Below are 25,735 nucleotides of genomic sequence, written 5' to 3'. Positions count from 1 at the left end.
GCGACTTATTTTGAATTAGACAAGTGACAAGGATTCAGTCAAAGCCATCTCAGGTAAATTAAAATCTAAACCCTGCTTGACAAAACAAAGAAATAAAATTTTGAAACACAAAAAATGAGCTGTACACACAGCTTTACAAGTGTATTGCTTGGATTTATACTAGTGGTGACTCAGAAATCATTTGGCAGCCCACTGCTATCTAGCAACAGATCACACTGATTGGCCAGAGTCTGGTAGCCTGAAGTGGTCTTCAATAAGGGAACGCAGGCAGTGTGTGCACTTTATGAGATTATTTATTAGAGCCAGTAACAGTTATTAGCCACTCTGAAGAACCAAAACACAGTGAATCATTGCACGTTCACACAATTAACTTATAGAGGTTGTGATAACAATACTGTAAAAATCTTGTGTTTGCTTACTGCAGTCATGCCATTAATATTGAATTTATGGTCATTCATTACTAATTGTGTCAAAATGAGAATAATGAAATATTAGAACAAGGTAAATGTTACTAAATTGTTTAACCATTGTGCCATGTTGCAAGTCCAAATCAGGCTGGCACAGAGCTATACCTAGGTCTTGCTGAGAGCATCCAAGGGAAACAGTGAGCCACACCGGCACGAGAAGAAGGAAAAATTGAGTGCATAGGAGAATTAGGGAAATGCATGGAGCTGCTAGGGAGCCAGTAAGCTGTATTTGTGTACCAAGTACTCTGGAAGGAGAAATAGGCAGGGGCACCAGAATTTGAGAGTGCATTTAGAGTGCAGACTACAACCATTTTTGCCCAAGGAGTTAAGGCCATGACATATTATGTGGCTTTTCCAGTGATGTTTAGTTGTAGCCTTCATTTACTTAACGAGGCAGTTGGTGAAGCACTCCTGTGACGCTGGTTGTGTTTTGTGACATGCCTAGCATCTCACTCCAACTAGTCGATGACTCACTCTGACAAAATTAATCGATTTTGATTTTAGTTATAAGGGCATGGTGGCACGGTGGCGCTGTGGGTAGCGCTGCTGCCTCGCAGTTAGGAGACTCGGGTTCGTTTCCCGGATCCTCCCTGCGTGGAGTTTGCATGTTCTCCCCGTGTCTCCCCGGTTTCCTTCCACAGACATGCAGGTTAGGTGCATTGGCGATTCTAAATTGTCCCTAGTGTGTGCTTGGTGTGTGGGTGTGTGTGTGTGCCCTGCGGTGGGCTGGTGACCTGCCCGGGGTTTGTTTCCTGCCTTGCGCCCCGTGTTAGCTGGGATTAGCTCCAGCAGACCCCCGTGACCCTGTAGTTAAAATATAGCGGGTTGGATAATGAATGGATTATAAGGGCATGTTTGTGTGCATGAGCACAGGCAACCAATGAATGCTCATTAAAAAGTACAATGCATATGGTGCAGTGACAAGTATTAAGGAAAATGGGGGCTTTGAACAATACACACAGGTGAGAGGCTTGTCTGTCTAATGACTCAGGTTTAATGCACCACAACAGCATAGAAAACAGAAAATAAATTGCCATCCCTGTTTACCTTTTGTACAGCATGGCTCCATTTAGACAGCATGCTATTAACACGCAGACCTGACCAGCAGTTTTCAGTTGTTTAAACCGACATGGTCCAGTGACAAGATCAGCAACTGCAATCGGAATACCTGAAATACGGCCCTGCTAGAAGTCATGTAATGTGACATCGGCTTTAAGGAGAATTATACTCCCTCAGACAACCAATCAGGCTTTTTCCTACAAGGGCTTCTGTTTTTTGTAGCGGACCCTCTCTATTACACCTTACCTACACTTTTCCATCTCACTATGGAGAGAAAAATGAATGGGAATTGAGAAGGAGATTTTTTTAGCATGGCAGTCAAGTGGTCGGGCCACTCCAGCAGGTAGATAGGATGCAAGACCTGGAGGGAGATCAAGAGTGGCAACAGGCTTATGGACTTCTTTTTATATTGAACGTTGTGTTACCCCATGTGGTTTTCAATTCAAAATGTTTAGTTTTATTAATAAAGACACCATTTTTAGTTAATTTTGTGCACTGTGAGAGTCACAGATTAGGTCAACTCTAAATTGTCACCTGTTTAAGTGGTTGTGGGCATGAGATATAGTGTGTACCCTTGATGGATTGGCACCCCATCCACAGTTGGTCCTTGCCTTGCACCCAGTGCTGCCAGCGTAGGCTTCTGCCCCACCATGACCCTGAAATCAAATAAGCCTGGCTGATAATGGATGGAGGGATCATTAAATAATTAAATAACTTATTTATTGTTTAAATACAATAAACTGTTTTACATTCAAAAAAGAAAACTAATTAACAAACCGTGCTGGCTATTGGTTGAGTAGGTTTTGAAATTAATATTTTGTTACTGCGGTATGAAGTCTTTGAACACTGGTCAAAAATGTACTGTGCACCAGCTTTAAGCTGTCCGGTCTTGTGTACATTATCTTCATCTTATTTCTTCATTAAGTACATTGAATAAGATGATAAGACTGTAATTCTAACTTTCCAACCTACTGATCTATATCCTACAACCTTAATACACCTAAAAAAGGCATCATGTAGGACTCCTGAATCAGAATACAAAAATTCTTAAATCTGCGTCATTCTTGGGGAACATTCACAATTCTTTGGAAGTCTCTTTTCATACAGGCTTCTTAGGTTTCCTCTTTTTGATTCCAATCAAAATTAAAATTCTCATGTTTGAGAATTCCATCCATCCATCCATTTTCCAACCCGCTGAATCCGAACACTGGGTCACGGGGGTCTGCTGGAGCCAATCCCAGCCAACACAGGACAGGAACCAATTCTGGGCAGGGAGCCAACCCACTGCAGGACACACACACACCAAGCATACACTGGGGCCAATTTAGAATCGCCAATCCACCTAACCAGCATGTCTTTGGACTGTGGGAGGAAACTGGAGCGCCCGGAGGAAACCCACGCAGACAAGGGGAGAACATGCAAACTCCACACAGGGAGGACCCGGGAAGCGAACCCAGGTCCCCAGGTCTCCCAACTGCGAGGCAGCAGCGCTACCCACTGCACCACCGTGCCGCCCTGTTTGAGAATTCTCATGTCTATTTCTGTATTATATTTCCCTGTAATTACTGCCTTTTCTGTGTAATTTGAATTTTCAATACCAAGAGGGTAAATTAAATCACCACTATGACTGTCCAACTTTGTTTGAGTCATTTAATTTACTTGAAATTTAATAACAAATGTTATTCTGCTGTACTTTATCGTGTCACTAAAACACACTGAGAAGAGGTTCACTTTAAAAATGTGATAAATAGATAGATAGATAGATAGATAGATAGATAGATAGATAGATAGATAGATAGATAGATAGATAGATAGATAGATAGATAGATAGATAGATAGATACTTACGAGCATCTGGACTCCAGGGGCTATGACGATAATACCCTGTAATTCGGAGGATGCGCACCTCTACAGTAGATAAATCATTGAGTGCACTGTTGACATCTAGAAAAGAACGAGAAGATTTCAGCTCTTCCTTGATGGGATCCTCAACAGTTAGATACCGAAGCTGACGTAACTGTGAGCTGATGTCAGAGAGTCTTCGTGGGCTGTGATCTGACAGCCGTCTCATGCCGAGCCTATGAAACACAGAAAAAAATAGCAGAATAATAAGAATATCCATCCATCCATCCATTTTCCAACCCGCTGAATCCGAACACAGGGTCACGGGGGTCTGCTGGAGCCAATCCCAGCCAACACAGGGCACAAGGCAGGAACCAATCCTGGGCAGGGTGCCAACCCACCGCAGGACACACACAAACACACCCACACACCAAGCACACACTAGGGCCAATTTAGAATCGCCAATCCACCTAACCTGCATGTCTTTGGACTGTGGGAGGAAACCGGAGTGCCCGGAGGAAACCCACGCAGACACGGGGAGAACATGCAAACTCCACGCAGGGTGGACCCGGGAAGCGAACCCGGGTCTCCTAACTGCGAGGCAGCAGCGCTACCACTGCGCCACCGTGCCGCCTAATAAGAATATCTGATCTGAATTATATATAGTGTTTGCTTTTACTAAACAGTAGTAGTACTAAACAGTCTTACTAAACAGCAGAAGAATTCTGAAAAACATCTTAAAAATGCATTTCAGTATATCAGCTTAAATTTCTTAACTCTTTAAAGTAGGTGTCAATATAAGTCCACATTAAGGAGTAGACTGAAACAACTCCTAAATACTGAAAAATATTTTCTATTATGAGCTGCTTAGTTTTCTCCACTAGATGGTAGCAAAGAGCATGAGATAAACTGAGGCTCAAGAAAGACCCATCACTCTCACTTGCCAAGCAGGTTAACTGAATATCATTTTCCAGCCATCTGTGAAAATAAGAAGAAAAAGCCAGGCTATGTACTATGGTTTGTAGTAACAGGCAGAAAAATAGCACCACCAGTGCAACATGTATTGTAAACAGTGTTGCAATTGGGTGCCCTGAATGGTATCATACAGTTCAAAATTATCATGCAGAGCATGTTCATAAATGTTTAGACATTGATTAGTTGTATATTTTGTAAAATTTAAGGAATAAAAAAATCATTTTTTTCTTAACAAATTAACCTAGAAAGAGTGAACTTTTCATTTTGCTTATCAATCTGCAATTTTTAGCACTATGATGTTTATTGATATTCTTGAAAAGTTGTATTGTGATGAACATAGGAAATGTCTGGATTGCACAACTTTTTAAATATCTGTTGAATGACACATTCATCCATCCATCCAGCAATTTAGTGAACCTGCTTAATCTTATTTTAGTGTCATGTGGAGTCAACGCCCATCACAGCATGTGTCTATTTATTCTCTGTTGAGTGGGAATGGGCTTAATATGTTGAAGGATAGATCTTAATATTAGGTGGATAGAAAATTAATTTGTTCATTCAACCTAAAGGTGACCAGAACTGAATTGCTTGCTGATTAAATGACAAATGTGGATTGTATATTGAGAAAAAGAAAAGTGCTTTATATGAGAAAGAAAAATGACCTGTCTCTTAACAAGATTGCCGAATCTTATCTTAAATGTCTCACATAAATCAAAACTCTTAAAAATGCTTAAATAGTGTGATTAACTTTAAAAACTGCTGGAAACACACATAAATTTAAAAAAGAAATTATATCATAAATCATTATAAATTGACTCTCTTTGCAATTGTACATGTGCATCAAGTGATGGCTAAGAATCCTGTTCTGCGTGGATTACTACCCTGGCTTTAACTTGGCAATGGTTCTTTATTATTCTAATTAGGATTTAGTGGTTTCAGAAATGGAGTGATTCTTTATTTGAACAATGCCTATCATATTTTCAAATCTGAAAGTCAGGTTTATTATTATCATTTTCATTCTGCTTTACCTTGTGAGAGTCACAATTGTAACATGCTAAGGAGGACTGACCAGCCCAACCCATTCCTAGCAACTTCCTCCACCTCCTTTTCCTGGAAATTATCAGATGCTCCCATGTTGCTTGAGAAAGTTAATTTCTTTAGTGTGCCATGAAGTGTTTTCTCCTAATGGACTAAGATGGTAAACCCCAGTTGAAGGTGTAGGAGCTTCTTATCAACACAACCAAACCACTGGCTCTGCTGGGTCCTCCAATATTGCTGAGCTCCTCAGACTATCACAAACAATATGGCTAGCATGTCTGAGCAGGAATTGGGTACTTGTACTCATGATTTCATTCTTTTGATCAGTTCCAAAAGCCCATGACCATAGGTGATGTACAGTAGACTTATCAATAAATTGAAAACTTATCCTCCAAGCAATAAAATATCCATAATTTGCTGCTGTTTCATGGTGTTGATGGTCAGTCTCATGATCTTCCCTGCTTTATGCAAGAACCAGGCACTTGAACTATCACAATTGAGGCAGCTGCCCACCCCCTTCCTTTACCTACAGAGAACTGGCCACTGTAAGTTGTTTTAGTTGTTTACTAATGCATTGCGCGTATAAAATATTTCCACACTATGAGACACAATCCTCATTTTGCTGAAAATCCAACACACAGAATTTTCTCTAAGGCTCAAGCACACTGCAATTCAACAAAACATTGGTACTGTGATACGTTGAGAATTGACAGCACGTCTGCAGGCTTCCACTTAGGTGACACAGTGGTTAGTGTTGCCATCTCACTCTAGATTTTGCCTTCCCACCTGCTCTTCTTCTTTTCTTCTCCACTTGGGTAGGTTTTCATTCCATAAGCCATAGATATATGTATGTGAGAGCATGTCTGATTGTACCCTGTGATAGAACAATGCACACTCCAGGACTGATGCCTGTCTTGTGCATGGAATTCTTGGGTTCTTAGATGCAGTTTAATTGGGGGTTCATGGAACCCCAACGGCTGCACTATGTTACTAAATCTCCAATGAAAGGTTGCTTTTTCCTCAAAAGTTTATTTTTTTATTATTTTAAGGCAACAGCTAATGTAAATATGTTGACAATCAATGAATTTGATAATTAAATCCATCCTATTTAAGCAACTCTCACTTGCACATCACCTTCCCTTAGAACAAACAGAAACATTCTGTGCTATATAAATTACAGATTACTTTGCTGTTTCAAATTCAACTTGAGAGAGGTCTCATCTACTTGCATATATTGTATTCAGCATTTTCCTCCTTTGCAAGTCAGATTTCTGCTCCTGTTAGCATACAGATCCTCAAGTTGCTATTAAAATGACCACAGAGTCTGTGCATAAACAGCAGTGCTGTGGTCTGAGTGAACCTCAGTCACCCATCACACACACCAATGTGACAAGATATTCAATAAACAAAAATGTCTCTTTGATGAAGTAAATAAAAAATTGAAAATATTTCAACTTTCCATAAATCTATCCATTACCTAAATCCAATTATCCAGAGCAGAGACACAGGGATGCACTTTGGACACATGGCAAGAACAATCACTGGGCAGGGCGCTAGCAGGGTGAAACACCCACACACACACACAGGGGCCAGTTCAGCATTCCACCTAACCTGCATGTTTTTTACAGTTAACCCAATCCAGACCACTTGACGGCATTTATCCATTTTATAACTTGTTTAAAAAATAAGAACGTGTTGTAAGAAGAGCACTTTATAGCGCCCGACCCGACACAGATTCACACAAAGGCACGGGTAAAATAAAATAAAATGTTTATTGTTCTTCAGCTGGAGGGCACGTCTTCCCCATAATCCCTCCAGCCACAACCCAGTCCCAAGCACAGTCCACAAGTAAATCACGCACTTTCCTTCTCTTTACTACCACCAATCCTCCTCAGCAAGCTTTGTCCTACCTCCCAGCCGACTCTGGCCGCTGAGTGGTGGTCGCTGGCTGCCTTTTATTGGGTACCCGGAAGTTCTCCAGGTGCTTGATTGGCACATCCGGCTGCACTTCTGGGTGAGGTGAAACCAGTGCCCAAAAGGGGCCAGCAGCTCCTGCTGCAGCACCCTCTGGTGGCAACTGCGGAACCTCACAGAGCTGCACAGAACTCCAACCCCCATGAATGCCTGGGGGAGTCTGAGGCACCGTTGCAACCCAGGGAGGCCGCCATCTAGCGTCCAGGGAGAGATACTGGGCTTCTCACCCTTGTCCCCCTGGCAGATGTGGTGAAGGGGCGTCCCAGCCAGGCATGGACCCTGGCCATCCATCACAGTGTTTTTCGCCACAAGTACAATGATAAGACAAAAAAAACAACTTTTCTGTCATTTCAATATCGATAACATAACTTGTGTACGTTTTCAGAATTTAAAAGTTTTAAATATGTTATTGTGAACTTGTAACTTTATAATTAGGAAGAAATTCTGAAATGTAACTTGGGATGTGATGTAAATATGTAGCAGTATAGATGTTACTCCAAAATGCATTTGCTTTTTATATTTGGTCTGCCCCCAAGTATCAGAGTCAAACTCTGTCCATGGATGAGTTCCAGCTCCCCCAACCCAGAACTAGATGAACTGGTTACAAAAACAGATAAATGGATGGATGAAGTTTTCAAGGCCTGCAACTTGCCATTATTAAAACTATTGTGCCATGGTTTCCAAAGAACGAAAAAAAGATGCACATTATGAAAGAAAAAGGTTTATAAATCTAAAAACAAGTATAAATACACAAGAAACAGCTTTCAGCAGGACAGAACAGTTAAGAATGACAGTATATGTTGTGGTGGATTGCCAGCTTCCTATTCCGGCCCTCACCCCCAGGCTGCCAGGAAGAGCTCTCCCAACAGCATGGACAGGCCCCGAGTTCCAGCAGGGCCTCATGGACTATGTAGTTTTTATACACAGCCCTCCTGGATACCTTGGGGGCCACTTGGAGTTGCTGTCGGGAGGCCCGGGGTCTCATACATGCCCTATAACCCGGAAGTGCGTCATAATCCCGGGACAGGAAGAAACGACGTGCTTCTGGGGTAAAGATAAGGACTGTTTACCCTGACCCGGAAGGAATAAGGGATTGTGGACTGTTGGACAGGAACACCTCCGGGTCAGGGTGTATAAAAGGACTCTGGGAAAGCCCAGACACTGAGCTGAGCTGGGAGGTAGGGTGGCGAAGTGTCTGGGAGTGGAGGATTGGTAATTGTATTGAGTATTTGGAGTATTGTTTATTATATGAGTAGTGTTGAGTGGAGGGTGCTTTGTGCACGTGATTATTATAAAATAAAGAAGTCTTGGACTTTTACCTGGTGTTTGGAGTGGTACCTGAGGGTTCAAGAGGTGGACACACACCTCTACTGCTACAACGTATAAGGACAAGCTAAAAGAATACAATTCCACCTGTGACTGTTCCTTGTTTTGGAATTGTCTGTAACATATTACTAACTCCAAATGCAAATTCCGCCTGCAGTCAGTTGATCCCTTTCTATGTAATCAGTAAATCAAATTCTACTGCCCACCTAAGACAAACTACAACAAGATGTTTCAAAAGCAGACAGAATCGCAGGCCTGAAACTGCACACCACAAAGCAACTCTGTACTATCCTGCATATCTCTGGTCACGAAACGTGCTATTAAATGAAAGGCATCACTTATGCAATTCACCGTCACTTCCAGAAAAATGTAGCGGGTCACTCAGATCACTTATCATGTCAGAGTTTCTGTTCCACAACAGTGATTCTAATCAGCCCATTAAGGCTTTGCACACCTCTGCATTCCTCTGCTTTACCAGCACTGAGAAAATATAAAGTAGAAGTGCAATTATAGAAGCCATTATGTTGATTTAAAAATGATGTAGTTATTGTGTACCATGTGCTGTATTGATCATGCAATGTAATGGTGATTATTGCAAGGATCTCACGTTAAATATAATATTACATGTAATTTCATATGTAACATGCATCAATATTTTCTTTATTAGCCATAAAAAAAATTCAAAAGTGACATGACCTTTGTCATTTTTCATGCAGGTAATTGAATTCTACAGTCTTACTAAACTCTATAAAACCAGAAGCTGTCTCACCTTTACTTCTGTAAAATTATTACAGTATTTCCTATATGAGCTCTGTCTCGTTATATGACCAACAAGTGAACAATTTGTTAATATTATTAACAAACTGACAGAAATTGTTATGTTATGGTTCTTATCAATTAAGATTCACTAACGCAAACCCAAAGCATTTCTGGTAGACAACCTCCACAATACCTGAGCAAGGAGGCTGAAGTGGTTCACATTTTATTTTTTTCCTAAGTTGACCCAAAATCGAAATTTGAAATTAGTATGTAATTATTAGGCATATTTGGGTCTAGCTTTGATTTTTTTTTTTAAACAATAATGGTCTTACAACTCAGGCGTTGAAGGCATCATGAACAGTGCTAGTCAATAAAATGCATTTATAATGTTAAAAAACAGAATTTGAACATTTCACTTTTTATCAAAAGAGTCAGTTTTGACAATTTTCTAATAACAGGTTATTCTCAGTTTTCATTTACATAATCAATTTGATTCTAAGGCAGTTTCTAAAACTTTTTATTTTTTTTATTTTAATCAGCATGTTACCCATTAAACACACAAGGGCGGTCATGTGTTAGATTTTATCATATTTTAGGAACTTAACATTGATATGAAGCAGATCCTGGACATTGGCATCTCAGATCACCATTGTAACTAGAACTAAGAAGAATAATTTTCTAATATTATCCGCAGTCAAACAGAATTCAATGTATTTTTTAAACAGTTGGTAAAGCAAATAGCCAGATAGACAATTTAGGTTAAAAGCTGCAACTGACACAGTAGCCCCGGAAAAACATATTAAAAAAATCAATTTCTACTACAGTTCCTTAGAAAACTCCAACAGTGTGTAAACTCCAAACAGAGTGCTATAAAGCTGTGAAAAACTAAATTAACAGTACACCGTCAAATTCTGAGAACTCATGTATAGCAATATATTCTGAAAGAAGATCTTATTTCTCCAAAGTTATTAGTAACAGAGTTGGAAATCTGACAGTGCTATTTTCAACTGTTGACTACGTATTGAACCCTCCAACACCTATGGAGTGGATTAACAAAGTGTCAGTAAATACGCATAAAGAAGCTGCAGTGTTTTTCTGTATAGGAAAGATAAATATTACAAGACTGAATATAATATGAACTTGAAGAACAGAGTTCGTTGAACCTCCTTCCATCCAATATACCAAACTCCTTTACTAAAATAAATATACTGGAAGTTCGTATAATCACTCAACTCAAAACACCCATCCGCCGCACCTTGTATTGAGGCTTTTTAAGACAGGTCTCTGACTGCTTGTTTCACATTGTATCAGACACAGTTAAATGCTCAATGGTTTGAAATTCTTCGGATTCATTTAAAATGATAAAAGTCAAACCTCTGATTAATAAAATTCTCCTTGGCTGTTCTGTTGTGTATAATTTTAAACCAATCTTTACCCTATCTCCCTATCTCTTTAAGCAAAATTTGACAAAAAGTGGTCTTTCATTATCTACATGATTACTTGAATAAAAATTATATTCCTTAAAAGTACCAGTCAGGTTTTTAGATCTAATCATGTTCTTGGTTAAAGCAGTTTGTGGCTTACAGTTACAGTAAATGTTAATGTGAATAATATCCTTCTCTTAGACTCGAGGAGTGCATTTGATGCTCTAGGTCTCAGTGTTCTCTATACCCAGACTTTGTGAGAGTGCTTTAAACTGGTTTCAATCATACATAATGGAAAAAATGTTTTATAGGTCTTGGTGACTTTATGTCAGAAATACTGATACTGCATATGATGCACCTCAAGAATCAATTCCAGGTATTTTATTACTTCTCACTTTACTTGTTCCCATTAGGCATTATTTCCAAAAATAAGGTAAAGTACTATGCAGATGACACACAGCTATAATAATCTATAGCACCTTTTGACCCAGAGGCTTTTAACCCCCTGCTTAATGCCTTACTAGAATTACAGAAAGGATGAGACATAATTTCCTTAAATTAAACAAGGAAAAACACAAATTCTAGCTTTGTTGGCAGTAAAAAAGTGAGGAATTATGAAAAAAACTTGGCCATCTGGCCTTGCAGGTGTCACAAACACGACCAAGTGCCATAGCAAGGTTTGGGGCAGCCACCCGTATATTGTTTCCTGGCTGCAAAATTGAAAAAATGATAGCACTGAGGTGCATGATTCAGAGTCCAAAATAGAACTGAAGGGATAAGGGAAAGGTGGCAGTTTTTAAAGGCCAATATAGGAAATGACATCAGGGGGGTCGGAACCGGAAGGGTCTTCGTCCATAGGCTCGGACGCGGAAATGACGTCAAAGGGGTTGGAAGCAGACTTGACGTCATCAGGAGCAGGCGGGATTTCCTGTGAACGGTCTGTAGAAAAGCGAGAAAAAGAGTAATCTTTTCATCTGTTACATCCCGGTCTTGGTCGGAATTACTCTCATTCAAGTCATTTAGCTGCCTCCCACGCGCACGTTTGTGACACAGGTTAAGTTAGAAGTACAGAATCTAGCTTTTTCAATTAAGAAACTTAGGACACATTTGATTTTTTATATCATTGGAAAACATTGATAAATAGGCAAGTAGATTATTGTAATAAGCTCCTATCAGAGATAACAAGAATATATAAATCGACTGCAGTTTATTTAAAATGCACTACCAGAAATTTTACCCAAAACAAGAAAATAGAACACGTTTGTACTATTTCTATTTGTATTAGCATTGTTATATTGGGAATGTCTTTTAGGAATCATTTTTAGAATGGTCTACTTTTACTTGTCTATACGGCTCTAAACAATTTTGCACATTTCCTTTATTTCAGAATGCCTGTCACACATCCCTAATCAGGTCTTCAAGCACCGGCCTGCTCAATGCCCTGAGGGTGACGCAAAAAAGAACTGGTGATGCAACATTTTGTGGAATAGATTTGCTGAGAGAGAAATGTCATGTTGTTGCACATTCGAAAATTAAAAAAAAAAACAAAAACAAAATCAGCTAAGAAACAATTTGGTCTTTTCATGGTTTGTTCATAGTGAATCTGTTGTAAAATATAAAACCGAATACAGTGTAATCATTTATTTTAAGATTGAAGTTCTTTGTAGCCATGAGTATGACTATATTCATTGAATACAACTACCAGAGAGCACTAAATATTTTCATGCTTTAGATCGGACTGCCCAATACTGTATATTACAAATTACAAAATGTCTGTAGTTGAAAAGAGGACAACTCATTCACATTTAAATGCATAAAAAATGAAGTCAGCTCATTGTCGAGTCTTCCCATTTAGCATAATGCGCCATTTTGCCCTCTACATTAACACTTTTTAGTTACTAATAACTTGTTTTTGTTTCCTGCCTCCAGTATCCTGTGACGGTACTCAGTCTGAATGCCGCTTGACCAAAATATCTGCATTTGATTCTGGAATACTAGTGCAATAAAAATAACTGTAGCAGCATAGTCTTTTAGGACTTTTCATCATATATCCATAATGCTGAGTTTCTTCATCACGTTTAGGTATTGTAGAATGTGCAAATGGGGTTTGAGGTTCTCTTGGAGTGGAAACCTTATAGGTTTATATTTTTCAGCATTCTTATCACCTGGAGTTTGTTTTTCCTCTCCTCTCTGGCCATCTGACCATAATGTGCACTACAGTATGTTGTCAAGTCAGACAAGGACTTCTACTATTTTAAATATCTTGGTTAAAAATGGGAGTTTCTTTCCATTTTCCTGTTTAAATTTTTCTTTTACTGTTTTTAAAGCACTTTGATGTACACTTATATATGAAAATGCTATATATATATATACAGTAATCCCTCCTCCATCGCGGGGGTTGCGTTCCAGAGCCACCCGCGAAATAAGAAAATCCGCGAAGTAGAAACCATATGTTTATATGGTTATTTTTATATTGTCATGCTTGGGTCACAGATTTGCGCAGAAACACAGGAGGTTGTAGAGAGACAGGAACGTTATTCAAACACTGCAAACAAACATTTGTCTCTTTTTCAAAAGTTTAAACTGTGCTCCATGACAAGACAGAGATGACAGTTCCGTCTCACAATTAAAAGAATGCAAACATATCTTCCTCTTCAAAGGAGTCAGGAGCAGAGACTGTCATAAAGGCAGAGGAAAATCAATTGGGCTGTTTGGCTTTTAAGTATGCGAAGCACCACGGCACAAAGCTGTTGAAGGCGGCAGCTCACACCCCCTCCGTCAAGAGCACAGAAAGAGAGAGAGAGACAGAGAAAAACAAGCAAGCAAAAATCAATACGTGCCCTTCGAGCTTTTAAGTATGCAAAGCACCGTGCAGCATGTCGTTTCAGGAAGCAGCTGCACAAAAGATAGCAACGTGAAGATAATCTTTCAGCATTTTTAGACGAGCGTCCGTATCGTCTAGGTGTGCGAACAGCCCCCCTGCTCAATCCCCCTACGTCAGGATCAGAGAAAGTCAGCGCAAGAGAAAGACAAAAGTAAGCTGGGTAGCTTCTCAGCCATCTGCCAATAGCGTCCCTTGTATGAAATCAACTGGGCAAACCAACTGAGGAAGCATGTACCAGAAATTAAAAGACCCATTGTCCGCAGAAACCCGCGAAGCAGCGAAAAATCCGCGATATATATTTAAATATGCTTACATATAAAATCCGCGATGGAGTGAAGCCGCGAAAGGCGAAGCGCGATATAGTGAGGGATTACTATATATATATATATATATATATAATAAATATATATATATATATATTGTCACAGATGGCTGGGGTCCTTGTATGGACCAGGGGAGCAAGCCTGGTCACGACAGTACCTCCCCCAGAATGCTAGATGGCAGCCCCCCTGGGTTGCAGTGGTGCCTAGGACTCCCGTAGGGCTTCATGGCAGGTGGAGTTTGGGTGCAGCCCTGTTGGGATCCTTGGGTGCCACCAGGGGGTGCTGTAGCTGCTGCTGAGCCCTAAAGAGCAGCTCTTTCACCACACCCGGAAGTGCTGCCAGAATTAGGTCTTCAAGCACCTGGAGCACTTCTAGGTGCCTTATGAAAGAAGCCAGCAGCCACTCCTCCGTGGAGCCAGAGTTGGGAGGAGGGAGACAAAGCTTGCCGGAGAGGAGTGGTGGAGAAAAGGAAAAGAAAAGAATTACTGTTCTGTGGCATTGTGTTCGGGACTGTGTTGTGTACTCGTGGGAACGAGGAAGACGTTCTCCACAAAGGAAGAAAAAGGAAATAAAAGCGCTGTGTGTTTTGAACTTGTGTCCTGCATCTATCTATCTGTATCAGGGCTGGCCTATATATATATATATATATATATATATATATATATATATATATATATATATATATACATATATATCTTTCTGTTATTGCTTTGTTGGGATTAGGTCTAAGGAACATCTAGAAGGCTTCATTTCAGAAATTAAGCTTATGATTCCTTATTCTGTTGTAAAGTTAAAATTACTAGAGTGGTGTGCCCAAAGAGGGATATGGTTTGAAATTGCAATCCTAAATTTGTTGTGTAAAACCTATTAAGATATAATGAGATTCCATATTTCATATTTTTCTGTGTCTGCGTAGGAATGTAAATAGAAGTCAATTAATTAGTCTCCTTTTTTAAAAGATATGCACAAGTAGTTTCATGGTGTTGGCAAGAAACAGACACTAATTTCCAGTTCATCACAGATTTATCATCACCATGTCATTTAATCAGATTAGAAGCCCTTACAACCTAATGTGCATAATTTATTCTTTTGACAAATGTTTTGTAATTTCCTTGTGAGTTCCCTATCTGCAATGTTTATATCTTAGTCAGGACTAATTATTCCATATCAATGTCAAGTTTATATTAACTGAGAGGAGAGACAGCAATTGTCTTTAATGTTGTGCTTTCCAGGGCAGCTTTTGACTAAAGCACTAAATAAAATCAGATTAATTTCAAACAGAGAGAGTATAAATAATCTCTTTAGTTTGTGTGCAATGAATTCATAGCTCTGCTCTGGTTTTGACTCCGTTTTTTTTTTCTCTCTCAGCCTGTTCTAGTATACTTCAAAGGCACATTAGTAACATTCCCTACTATATATCTATCTACTGCTCTTGCAAATTCATAGTGTGGCAGCTAAGCAAAGTTCTTACAAGCAACTGGTGCAAAGAAAGATACCAAGTTGAAAACCACTAGCATATCAAGAAACAAAGTTCAATTTTAAACAAACTAAAGCTCATTTTGTGTGTCTAGCCACTTTCTATCCACCGCCATCGGCAGTAGAACAAGAGCTGAGATTCTCCAACTCAGCCTTCAGTGCCCTCTGGTAGAAATACTTAGAAAATGCTACAAGTTCATGTTTCATTAGAAGAACTTCACCTTTAGGCTTGGATTACCCAAGAATTGTTCCTGTATTTATCAAGCGTCTCAGTAATACTTGTAGATATTGCACAAAATGTCTGACACGGAAAAGAATTCATCCTACCTCAGAGTAGCACATGAGAAGTATCTATGAAGTTGACAAGTAGTGTGGTAGACAGAAGAAGTTTAGGCACCTTCAAAACTAGACTCAATGTTATATGGAAGAATTACATGGTCAGGACCGATGAGTTTTGTTGGGTCTAAAAGGCCTGTTCTTGTCCAGATTGGTCTGATGTTCTAATGTCCTACTTTTACTCCCAACTTGGAGTAGGAGTACATGTTTGACAATGAATAATGTCACAAGTCTCAAACTGGCACTCACAAAGGCGTTTTGTAGTTTCCTTGGAAATTGTCATGACATTTTGTAGTTTTCTGATACTGACACTTAAGATCCCATTCAAAGATGATACAATAATAATAATACCATTCAAAGTAGTAGGAGAAGAAGAAGGAAAACATTATAAAGTGGGATATTGAGCTGTATATAATTGTTGCCACTTTCCAACAACATCAAGAATATACTGTAACAAGCACAAATATGTAAGACCAAGACATACACACCAAACAAGAGTAAAGCTCTGCAGCAGACACATTTATTTAACAATGAATGATTCACAGTCGTACTTTCAGAAGAATGATCTTTCTGCTGTTTAGTGTCATGGGAAATGCCTTGTAAAGTAACAGTTTTGGAAACTAGCCATGGCTTGCACCGCTACTGAACTCATGTTCACTCCAGTTTTCCCAATTCCCTTCCAAATTTGTGTGTCTCTATCAGTAGTCTCCTACGTTATCTTCTGCAAGGCTCGATTTATCCAATGCCTTCAGAGTCTGTGCCTGCTTTCTTGAACTTTCCTGGGCTTGTAAATTGTAATGCTTATATTCCAGGGGCTCAGGAAACACAAAGATCAGTATACCTGTGTGATGTTTCTCTATAAACTACCCATCCAACCCCTCCTATTTTCATGTCATCTACTAACTAAACAATCCAGTTTGCGTCCATGTCTACCTATGTTTTGATACTGTGATTGACACTGGGCTTATCCACACCTGGGATAATGAACTTTTTGTGTGTGCCATAAATAACACTAACAGCTACAGAAAAACCAGAGATTTGCATGAGTGCAGCTTGCTTTAACATTACCTCACATGAAGCGGTGGGGAAATGTAGAAATCTGTGTATTATCTAACGTGTTGTAGAGAAAATCAGAGTTTGGTACAAAGTTCAAGAATTTGTTGGTCGTGACATATCGAAATCATTGTTATTGCATAGCTGCATTTTCCCTGTGGCCAAAATTTGTAACAATGCCTGAGTGTGTATGGTTTCTTTGCTTACATGGACCAATTTGTGGACCTACAAAGTTTCTTCCAGATATTATTACATTATTTCATTCAGTTCATTTTTGCTAAGAGCTTCCAAAACATTTAGCCTTTCCCAGAATATGTGTGCCAATGTATGCCTGAATGCCAGCTTCTGAGAGTTCAAGAACTCTTTTAAATCCTTGTGAAGTTAGGAGTAGTTTTATAATTATTAATATTAATAGCATTCTTTTACTCCTTCTTCTAAAAATAGAGCTTAATTTGCATCACTCTAAGATTTTTGTGCTAGTTAGAACCGTTTTCCAACTCTGCAATCGCTTGATAAATATGGACACTAGAGTTCTCCATGATCTTTATCTAGGTAACACACTCTGCAGTAGGATTTATTTAATTTATGCAGCATTTAAAGTATTTTGACAGGACACATATAAGAAATGGAAGCCAAGGAAGGTTTTGTAAAAATTACCAAATTTGTTTTTCATTCAAATGTTGTCACCCATTTGAAAGACAATGCTGACCATGCTGAATAAGTCACACAACAGTCTCTTTGCTGGGTGCATGGTGATAGAAACAAGCCATAATGAAAACGTTTTCGATAAATTTTTAAACTCACTAAAACTAAACTAAGCTGTCAAATACTGATTAACAGGCTGCTACAAAGTTTGCAAATGTTCAAAACAATCCATATTTGATCTGTGGTAAGCTCTCAAACAAGCTATAATTTTACCTGCTGAAATCTTTATTTAGTATTTTACACCATTTGCTTTAAACTTTGAATTGTTATTTATTTGAACTTTGTAACATTCACATCATTCTTTTAACAGACATCTTATCAACCATGTGTGATGATATAAACATATAATCTCTTTAGTTATAACAGCAGTTAGCTATAACCCTATTAATAAGGTGAGACATAATAATGAACAGGTGAACTCCCATGATAATATGCTGTACCAGGCTCAAAAGTGCTATATAACATTTTTTCAGAGATAAAATAAGTTTCCTTGAACTATCCACTATCTGGGTTATGAGGACATCTCCAAAAAAATGTAAACAGCGTTGCCATCACCCTTCCCACTATTCAGTTTAATATGTCTACCTCTGTAGTTCCTATTCTTCTCCCTGCTCCGTCTGAACCTGCTTGGTGCCAACACACGCCTATTTAACCCTCATGGATGTCACTCGACTCTCTAGTGAGGTGTCCTGTGTCCTCATCACTGCCCACAGTCCTGTAACATCTCTCACTGCCCTCAGTTCCATAATGCATCCTGCTCTGGAAGGTACAGTATGCTAATAGTCTGACCATTTAGTAAAGGATGACTTATTCTCAGTTTGGTGAAGATGTAAAAAACACTCGCTTTATAATGGGATTCAGTAGGTAATTTTAAAAAAGCATATTGAATTTCAAATTGTGCAGTAGTGACTTTATTTTACGTCTTTCTGCCAGAAGGTGGTATACAAGAGTCTGAAAGAAACACTCCTAGTGAATGAAATAAATGCTGACATTTTACAGGAGATTTGTGTATTACTGTGAAAAGAATGCTATGGGTAAAAAAAAGCAGCATGTGCATACAATTGTGGAAAGTGTTAAAAAATCCACAATACCACAACACATTATATATTATAGACTTTTTTTTTTTTTGCTTAAATTTTTTAACTTGTTTTATTGGCTACTTCATTCTTTACAAGGAAAGTCTCTTTAGATGGGTTTCTCTTATTGTTTAGCTGTCTGAATTTTCATTGGTGGGGCTGAGATCCGAGTTTCATGGATTGTCTTTGTAACAGATTGTTTTTGATCTGTTGTGTTTTTTTTTTTTATCTGAATTTTGTTCATTAAATAGAAAGGTTCATCTAATGACACCACAGAAATAAAGAATATATCAACAGCTATAACTGTGCTTCATATGCATTTAGAAGTTCAAAGAAACTGGATCTTGGCAGTAAAATTTAAATTCTCTCAAAGATGAAAGGATGAGAATTATTATATGAAAAAAAGATACATATTACACACCAAATTTGATACCCTACTGCTCCCAAAAAGGAAAGTGTGGCTTCCTCTACCAATAATAATGAAGCAGCGTTCCTCATTTGTCATCGCTAATTCAATTCTGTCATTTTTCATCATTGTTTATATTTTTTTAATAATATTCTAATAAGAATATGTACTGTGGCCAGGAAGTGCACCACTGCATTCAGATCAATAGCCAGGGTACCAACCGGGTCACCCAAAAACAGAAAGATGTTCTTTAGGGCCCAAAAAACACAAATATAAAATGTCTCTGTTTAGCCATAAAAAATCAGCAATAGGTCGGGGCTCAGTCCTCTCTGAACAGCAGGTCAGAATCTGACCAACACATTATATATTTATTTAACAATAAGCATGTGTAGTCGATAAAAAGTGATTTAATCAGACATTTTGTCATAAGCAACACATAATATCAAGTGGTATTACCCACAGAATTTCTGAAAGAAGAAACTCACAAATAACTGATATATAATTTGTTAAGATGCCTAGTGCTTAATAACCATTCTCTATGTCATAGAGCTCCCTTAAATTATAAACAAACTTCTCTTCAGAGTAAAAGAATTTATAAACTATTTTAATTATATGACATGCTTGTTTAATATTCATTTCAGCAGTAAAAGGAAGCCGTGTACACATCAATATTTTATATTGACTTCCATCCATCCATCATCAGACCCACTTAACTAGTTTAGGTTAGAGTTAGGGTTAGCAGTATTGGAAGGAGCTCATTCAGACAGCACTGAGTGCAAAGCAGGAATCACCTGTGCTGCAAGTTCATCATGAAGATATTTCAGATGCGTTCCTTCACATAGCAATAAAGCTATTTCAGTATTATTGTATATTTGTTTTGTAGATTTTTTTTATTGGACTGTTGTTGATAATTTTTAGTCTATCAGAGCAAAGACCTTCCACACTGATATTACAGCGATCTGTTTTATATTTTTTCTTCAACTTTTGCTATGTTGTAGCTGGGGTCTTTAAAGTAGTTTCATTTATTTTGTTTGTTTGTTACTATTTAAACATCATTATTGTGCATATTTTTCTTTCTGTCCTTTTTTTAAATATTTTTTATTGTTTATATATTTTTAATTCTGAATTAGTGTTTTTAGTTGTGTGCCCTGTCCCCTTAAGATAGCATTTAAGTGGTGGGCATAGCATACCATGACATACAACTGGAAGACCACCCTTGGCTTATATATTTCTGGGAAGAGAGTTTGGTCCTCCAAATTATCAATGAGAGTTGTTTGTGGAAGGTCATTATTTTTTAGCATCTTTTGATTTTTTTTCATTATGGATTTTGGATTGGCTTTACTTTTTCTTGCCATTTTGGCATAATTGTTTTGCTCTATTTTGATTTTTTTGTAATAAATCTTATTTTTTAAAGAGCCAGTGTGTTTCACATTTTTTATCTTCTCTATTAGTTTTTGTTACTAAAGATTCTAAGGATTGACATGTTGTTGGGTTTTTGACTTTTGTGTCCATGTAGGCCACCACCTATTTAAAAATTGGTGGTAAAATCCATCTTAAACTCTAGGTAACAGCAAGGCTAGGCCTAGATTTTGTAAGGTTATGCCTCATTTTGATATTCTTGGTGGAAGATAATAAACAACTCTAGTGTTGTCATTTAACACAAATTTAGCAAACCTTTCCAAATTAAAAAAAAAATGCTCTACTGGTTTTTTTCACTTTAATCAAAACAATATTTTCTCTTCTGTAACATCCCAAAATACTTCTACTACTTTATTTAATAGAAAGTGATCATTAAGGACTTCATGGAGAAATCTTGATGGCCATGAGAGCCACAATCATCCTTCTAACTCCACAATCCTTAGACCTCTGGTGGTTAACATCATGGCCCCAGAATTACTGAAGTTGGGGTGATTCTGTTTTTGCTACAGGTACATCTTGCTCTAGCTCCTCTGGTTTCCCTACACACCCTTTTGTAGTTGAGGGCAACACAATCCCAGTTCTAAAACTATGAGCTCTTCACCAACCAGGGGGGTATTTTTCGTACGTTGCTTAAATCATCCGAGATCAGGTGCCTTGGATAAGTTAATGCTGGTGACACTCATCCGGGATAGGTCGTTTTTCAAACGCAGCCGTGTATTAGATTAGTCTAGCTGGATCTAATTATACAAGATGAATGCGCGCGCCCACACTGAGTGAAAAGCCCATATATATTGAGTCTAGAAAACATGATCAGCAAGTCTTTGATAGGCTGGAACAAAATGACGAAAGAACGGGTGTATTTTTTTTTCACACACGCGGCACAAGACCTTTTATTCGAAAGACATGAAAAATTTCAAGATTTAATATACACGAGGGGTAACACTGCAAAAGCAGCCCAGACCAGAAAAGATGGCTGGCAAAACGTGGCCGACAAATTAAACGCTAAGTAGTGTGCGTTGTACTTACTGAATGCAGCGTTTCATTTTCTGTGTCAGATTAATTATTATTTAATATGTCATAATTCCAGATCAAACGTGAGCACAAGGTGAACATGGGAACAGGTTAAAGTGAAGTACAAGAATATACTTCAAAGTGGTAAATATTGGTATATAACTCTTTAAAGAATTGTTGACATAAATAATCATATATAATATAAAAAAACATTAATTTTAAAGCTAATAAGAAGGCAGACAAGCAAAAAACAGGTGGAGGTCCACGCGGTCCAGACCTAACCCCTGCAGAAGAGTTGGGTCTCCAGCAAAATGCCCATTGCCCTGTTTCTGAGGGCATTCCAGGGGGAAGCTCCTCCTCAGAACCAGTGGCAGGATGCAGTGGTCACTTCATTTCAGGTAAAGGATGGTCATTGCATATATTTGTCCTCCATGTGTGCCATAGGTATGTTCCATATAGCCCCCTTTTTTGTTGGGTCAGTTGCAGGGAATGTCATATCCCTTGAACCTGTGTCTGACCAACGAGATATTGACGAAGGTCAAATATTTGAGGAAGACACTGTGTCTGATTATTCATCAGGAGGAGAGGTACATTTTCCAAATAATGTTTGATCAAACTCCACTCTGATCAGTCCCATGTGCCCCAATCACATTTGGAAATCCTGGTAATGAGAATGTTAGGCTGATTGAGATTCTTCATGGAACTGTGGGTGTTTTAGCCTGTGTGTTACCTACCTGCAATGGCATGAAACGTCTCTTTTATTGTCTGCACATGCAGGTGTCCAGGAAACACTATGAAAACCTGAAGGAAATATTTCACAGCCAAACAGACTTTACGAATTGCCTGGCACACTGCACTTTTAGATAGATTTTCCGCATCACCTCCAGTATATAAAAAAGTGCCGCTTGTAAAAAACCTCAAAGCAATGCATACTGTCTGTGTGGTTGTGAGAGCCCGACTTCGCCTAGTTTGACTTCGAATATAAGGTGCTAATAAATCTTTGAGGTACAATATTCCCCCTCGGCTAAAGCGGTATCTTTTGAAAAGAATTTCCTCCAGGAGCAATAAAGGATCTTGCCGATAGCAAAAAACCCTCTCTATATGAAATTCTCTTCTTATAATTTGCGCACCAGTATCTATTGGTCACTCATTCATGAACGGCGAAGCCATGACTGGATGATTTCCACGCACCGTCACCGATTACGTGTGTAAACTAATCCTTGTTTACATGGAACAAACCTGCTCCGAGCAGGTTTGAGGATTAGGATGTGTTGCTATGACAACACTTCCAGCAAGAGTTTCGAAAAGCCGACAGATCCAGGATCAGGCCAAATCATCAACAATTACATCCGGCTAAACGACTAATCCACGTACGAAAAATACCCGCCAGGTGTTGTCTTATCTTGCACTCTCTTCCAATTGTTTCCTTATAGGTGAAGGTTAGATGTCCCTACCAAAGAGTCTCATGTCTACATCAGAACCCTTAGGAGATGCTATTTCCTTCCAACTCCTACTGTCTCTTGCGTAAAGCCCCTACTTATTGAATTTTTGGGGCAGCTATCACACACAGAGAACACACTGTTATCCAGGTTCTTTAATTCTTGTTCTCTGACATATGCTTTCAGTACCTTTGTGTACCTTCACTAAATACTATTATACTACTGACCAAACATTTTATCCAACCAGTTTTCATCTATGTGAAAAAAATTCATAACCTTTGCAGGGCATTACTGCCTTACAGCTTTTATATAACATGGTTTTATGTTAGTTGCCAAAGATAATTATTTCCTGCTATATGTCTGGTATATGTGAATGTAGATATCAGAGTGAGGATACCCTAGAATAGGCTGACATCTCCTCGAACATTTAAAAAATGAATGAACTTAAGAAAATTGAATTATGTATTTTTCTGACCTTTTACAAAAAATATTTAACGTCTAGATTTGTTAGCATTTCAAGTTTGACATCTGTTAGTGAGAACAGACATTATGAAGAATTGCTTATGGTATAACAAATTGTCACTAGCCTTTTCAGACTACAGTCACAGAATCTTGGGATGTTTCAAGTCATGCTTCATCTTCCCTTTATTCTATATTACTAACCTCTGTGCTTTTAAGCTCTAGGCTACATAACCTCTAAGATGTCTACAGTTGTTAAATCAAGTACTAGCTTCATTAAACCTGTGCAGTGTTCATATTCTCAACATTTTTATGAGGAAATCCTTCCATATTACAAGCACATGCCAGGTTGTTTGGTATCTTTACTGTAAATTGAGTGGTGTGTGCCTCGGTATGCCCTGTAAGGAACTCAAATAGCATTTAAGTTTGGCTTCCAAGTTATACCCATTGATTTCTGGAATAGTTGTGGCTCCCCTCATGGTCCTGACCAAGACAAATTTATATAAAGATGGATGGGTAGCTGCTTTTCAAAGCTGATGTACTGTATGTGAGACTTAATTAGCAGCTGAGGTTTTAAGAATCTTTTAGAATTTTACATATGCCGATTTTTGGGTTAAATAGGCTACTATACTGTTGACATTTGAGAAAAAGAAAGACAAAGAATGCAGTGTGTTGGCAAAAGGCCATTTTCATAAAGCTGATATTCATTAAATAAACCATGCAAGCACCTCATTACATGCTAATTTATGCAAATGTCTCCTTTTTTAATCTCATTTCATTATAATCCATTTTGCAAATCTAAAATGTACACTTCTGCGATATCAATGTAATATGTAAACTGACAGCCTAAAATATAGTTTTGTAAAGAAAATTTTAATGAATGTAAAGATTTAAATAATAGCACATTTAGAATTTAGATTGTTTTGGAAGGGTGACTGGATGACAAATTTTTGTCAGAAGCAAGAGCATCAAAAGATATTAAAGGACCGAGTACAATCTCATAAGAAATCTGTATTAAGAAAGTGGGAGAGATACACTGGAAATGAAGGGTCTGGAATTTGAAGATACTATCATGAATGTTGCTCAGAAAGTGAAATCTCTCAGGGCACCCAAAAGATAGAGAGAAAGTTACACCTTAAGATGAACCTCAGGAGCATCTTCCAGAAAGGTAGAGGGTGAGCAATCCAGCATACACCAGTAGTAACTAATGGGACTGAGATCTATTATGAGAGACCATAGGATCTACTGACCAACAGGCACTATCACATGTTTCTGTATTGGAATCTTGGGAACAGTGTTGTCCATTTAAGAGTACAGGCAGCATGAAAGTTGCTGTGCAGACATAGACCTGTTAAGGCTGACTATGAAGCTGAACATGATTATTTAGAAGTGACTCCAGGACAGCTTTTAAAATTTTCTCAAACCAGATTCAGCAGTGGGAATAAATTTATGATGACAGATTGCAGAACTGAGAATGAGGCAATGATTTAGGAAAGAAAAGATACAGAGAGAAAGAGAGAGAATAACAGGGAAGAGTGATATTGTAGTACATTGCAGGTAGGCAAGAGGGACTGCCACCCCAATAGGTAGACAGGTTTTTAACTCAATGATAGCCACTAGGTCCAGGAGGCACTTATTGCTTTGCTTTGTGTGCCCATGTGTTATCAAAAAACGCACCTTATGTCACACACATGAACATGGGAGGCAGTCTAAGGGCTTAACTGGGAGTAAGATGCAGGGGGTTGATAAACGGTACTAATGCCTTTTCTCCCTCTTCCATAGACCACCAGAAGGAAAGCTCAGTTAAGACTCTGCCCACATCCACTGTTCCATCACACCCTCCTGCAGACCTCATTTCCTCCTGAAATCCCACCCCTTCCTGTCCTGCACCTATAAAAGCCCAAGCCTTCACTCTGTTTTCCAGTTACGATTGACTCAGTCTTATATGATTACTCTGTTTTGCTGTTGTAGCTAACTCTTGCATTATATGGGGTGGATTCCCCAACTCTCTATCTTTGTTCTCTTGTTTTTCTTCACACTTATTAAATTTCACAATCAGGATTCTAGCTGACACTGAGGGGAAGCACATTCAGAACAGAATGCAGGTAGCTTGCATTAAACCTGTCATTCACTTGAAGCAGATTAAGTCCTGAAACCCTGGCACAAACTGAATATTTGATCATATTTCTTTTATATTTTTACCATACATACAGTAGATAGATAGATAATACTTTATTTGCCCTAATGTGAAATCTAGCTTTTACAGAAGCTCAAGAAATATACAA

The 25,735-nt window shown here is 38.5% G+C and overlaps 1 protein-coding gene across 1 annotated transcript in view; it reads right to left on the bottom strand.

Annotated features, from left to right (window-relative positions):
- Positions 1–25,735, bottom strand: part of LOC114645666 (putative thiamine transporter SLC35F3) — an 82,500-nt gene that overhangs the window by 25,534 nt on the left and 31,231 nt on the right. Inside the window, exon 2 of the mRNA XM_051933640.1 lies at positions 3,374–3,603. Within this exon, the coding sequence (XP_051789600.1) occupies positions 3,374–3,603 (230 nt within the window). The remainder of the gene's footprint in view (positions 1–3,373; positions 3,604–25,735) is intronic.

Source organism: Erpetoichthys calabaricus, chromosome 1 (genome assembly GCF_900747795.2).
Source record: "Erpetoichthys calabaricus chromosome 1, fErpCal1.3, whole genome shotgun sequence".
Taxonomy (NCBI): domain Eukaryota; kingdom Metazoa; phylum Chordata; class Cladistia; order Polypteriformes; family Polypteridae; genus Erpetoichthys; species Erpetoichthys calabaricus.
Note: the sequence above shows the minus strand (reverse complement) of the source record. Positions and strands in the feature narration are given on the sequence as shown.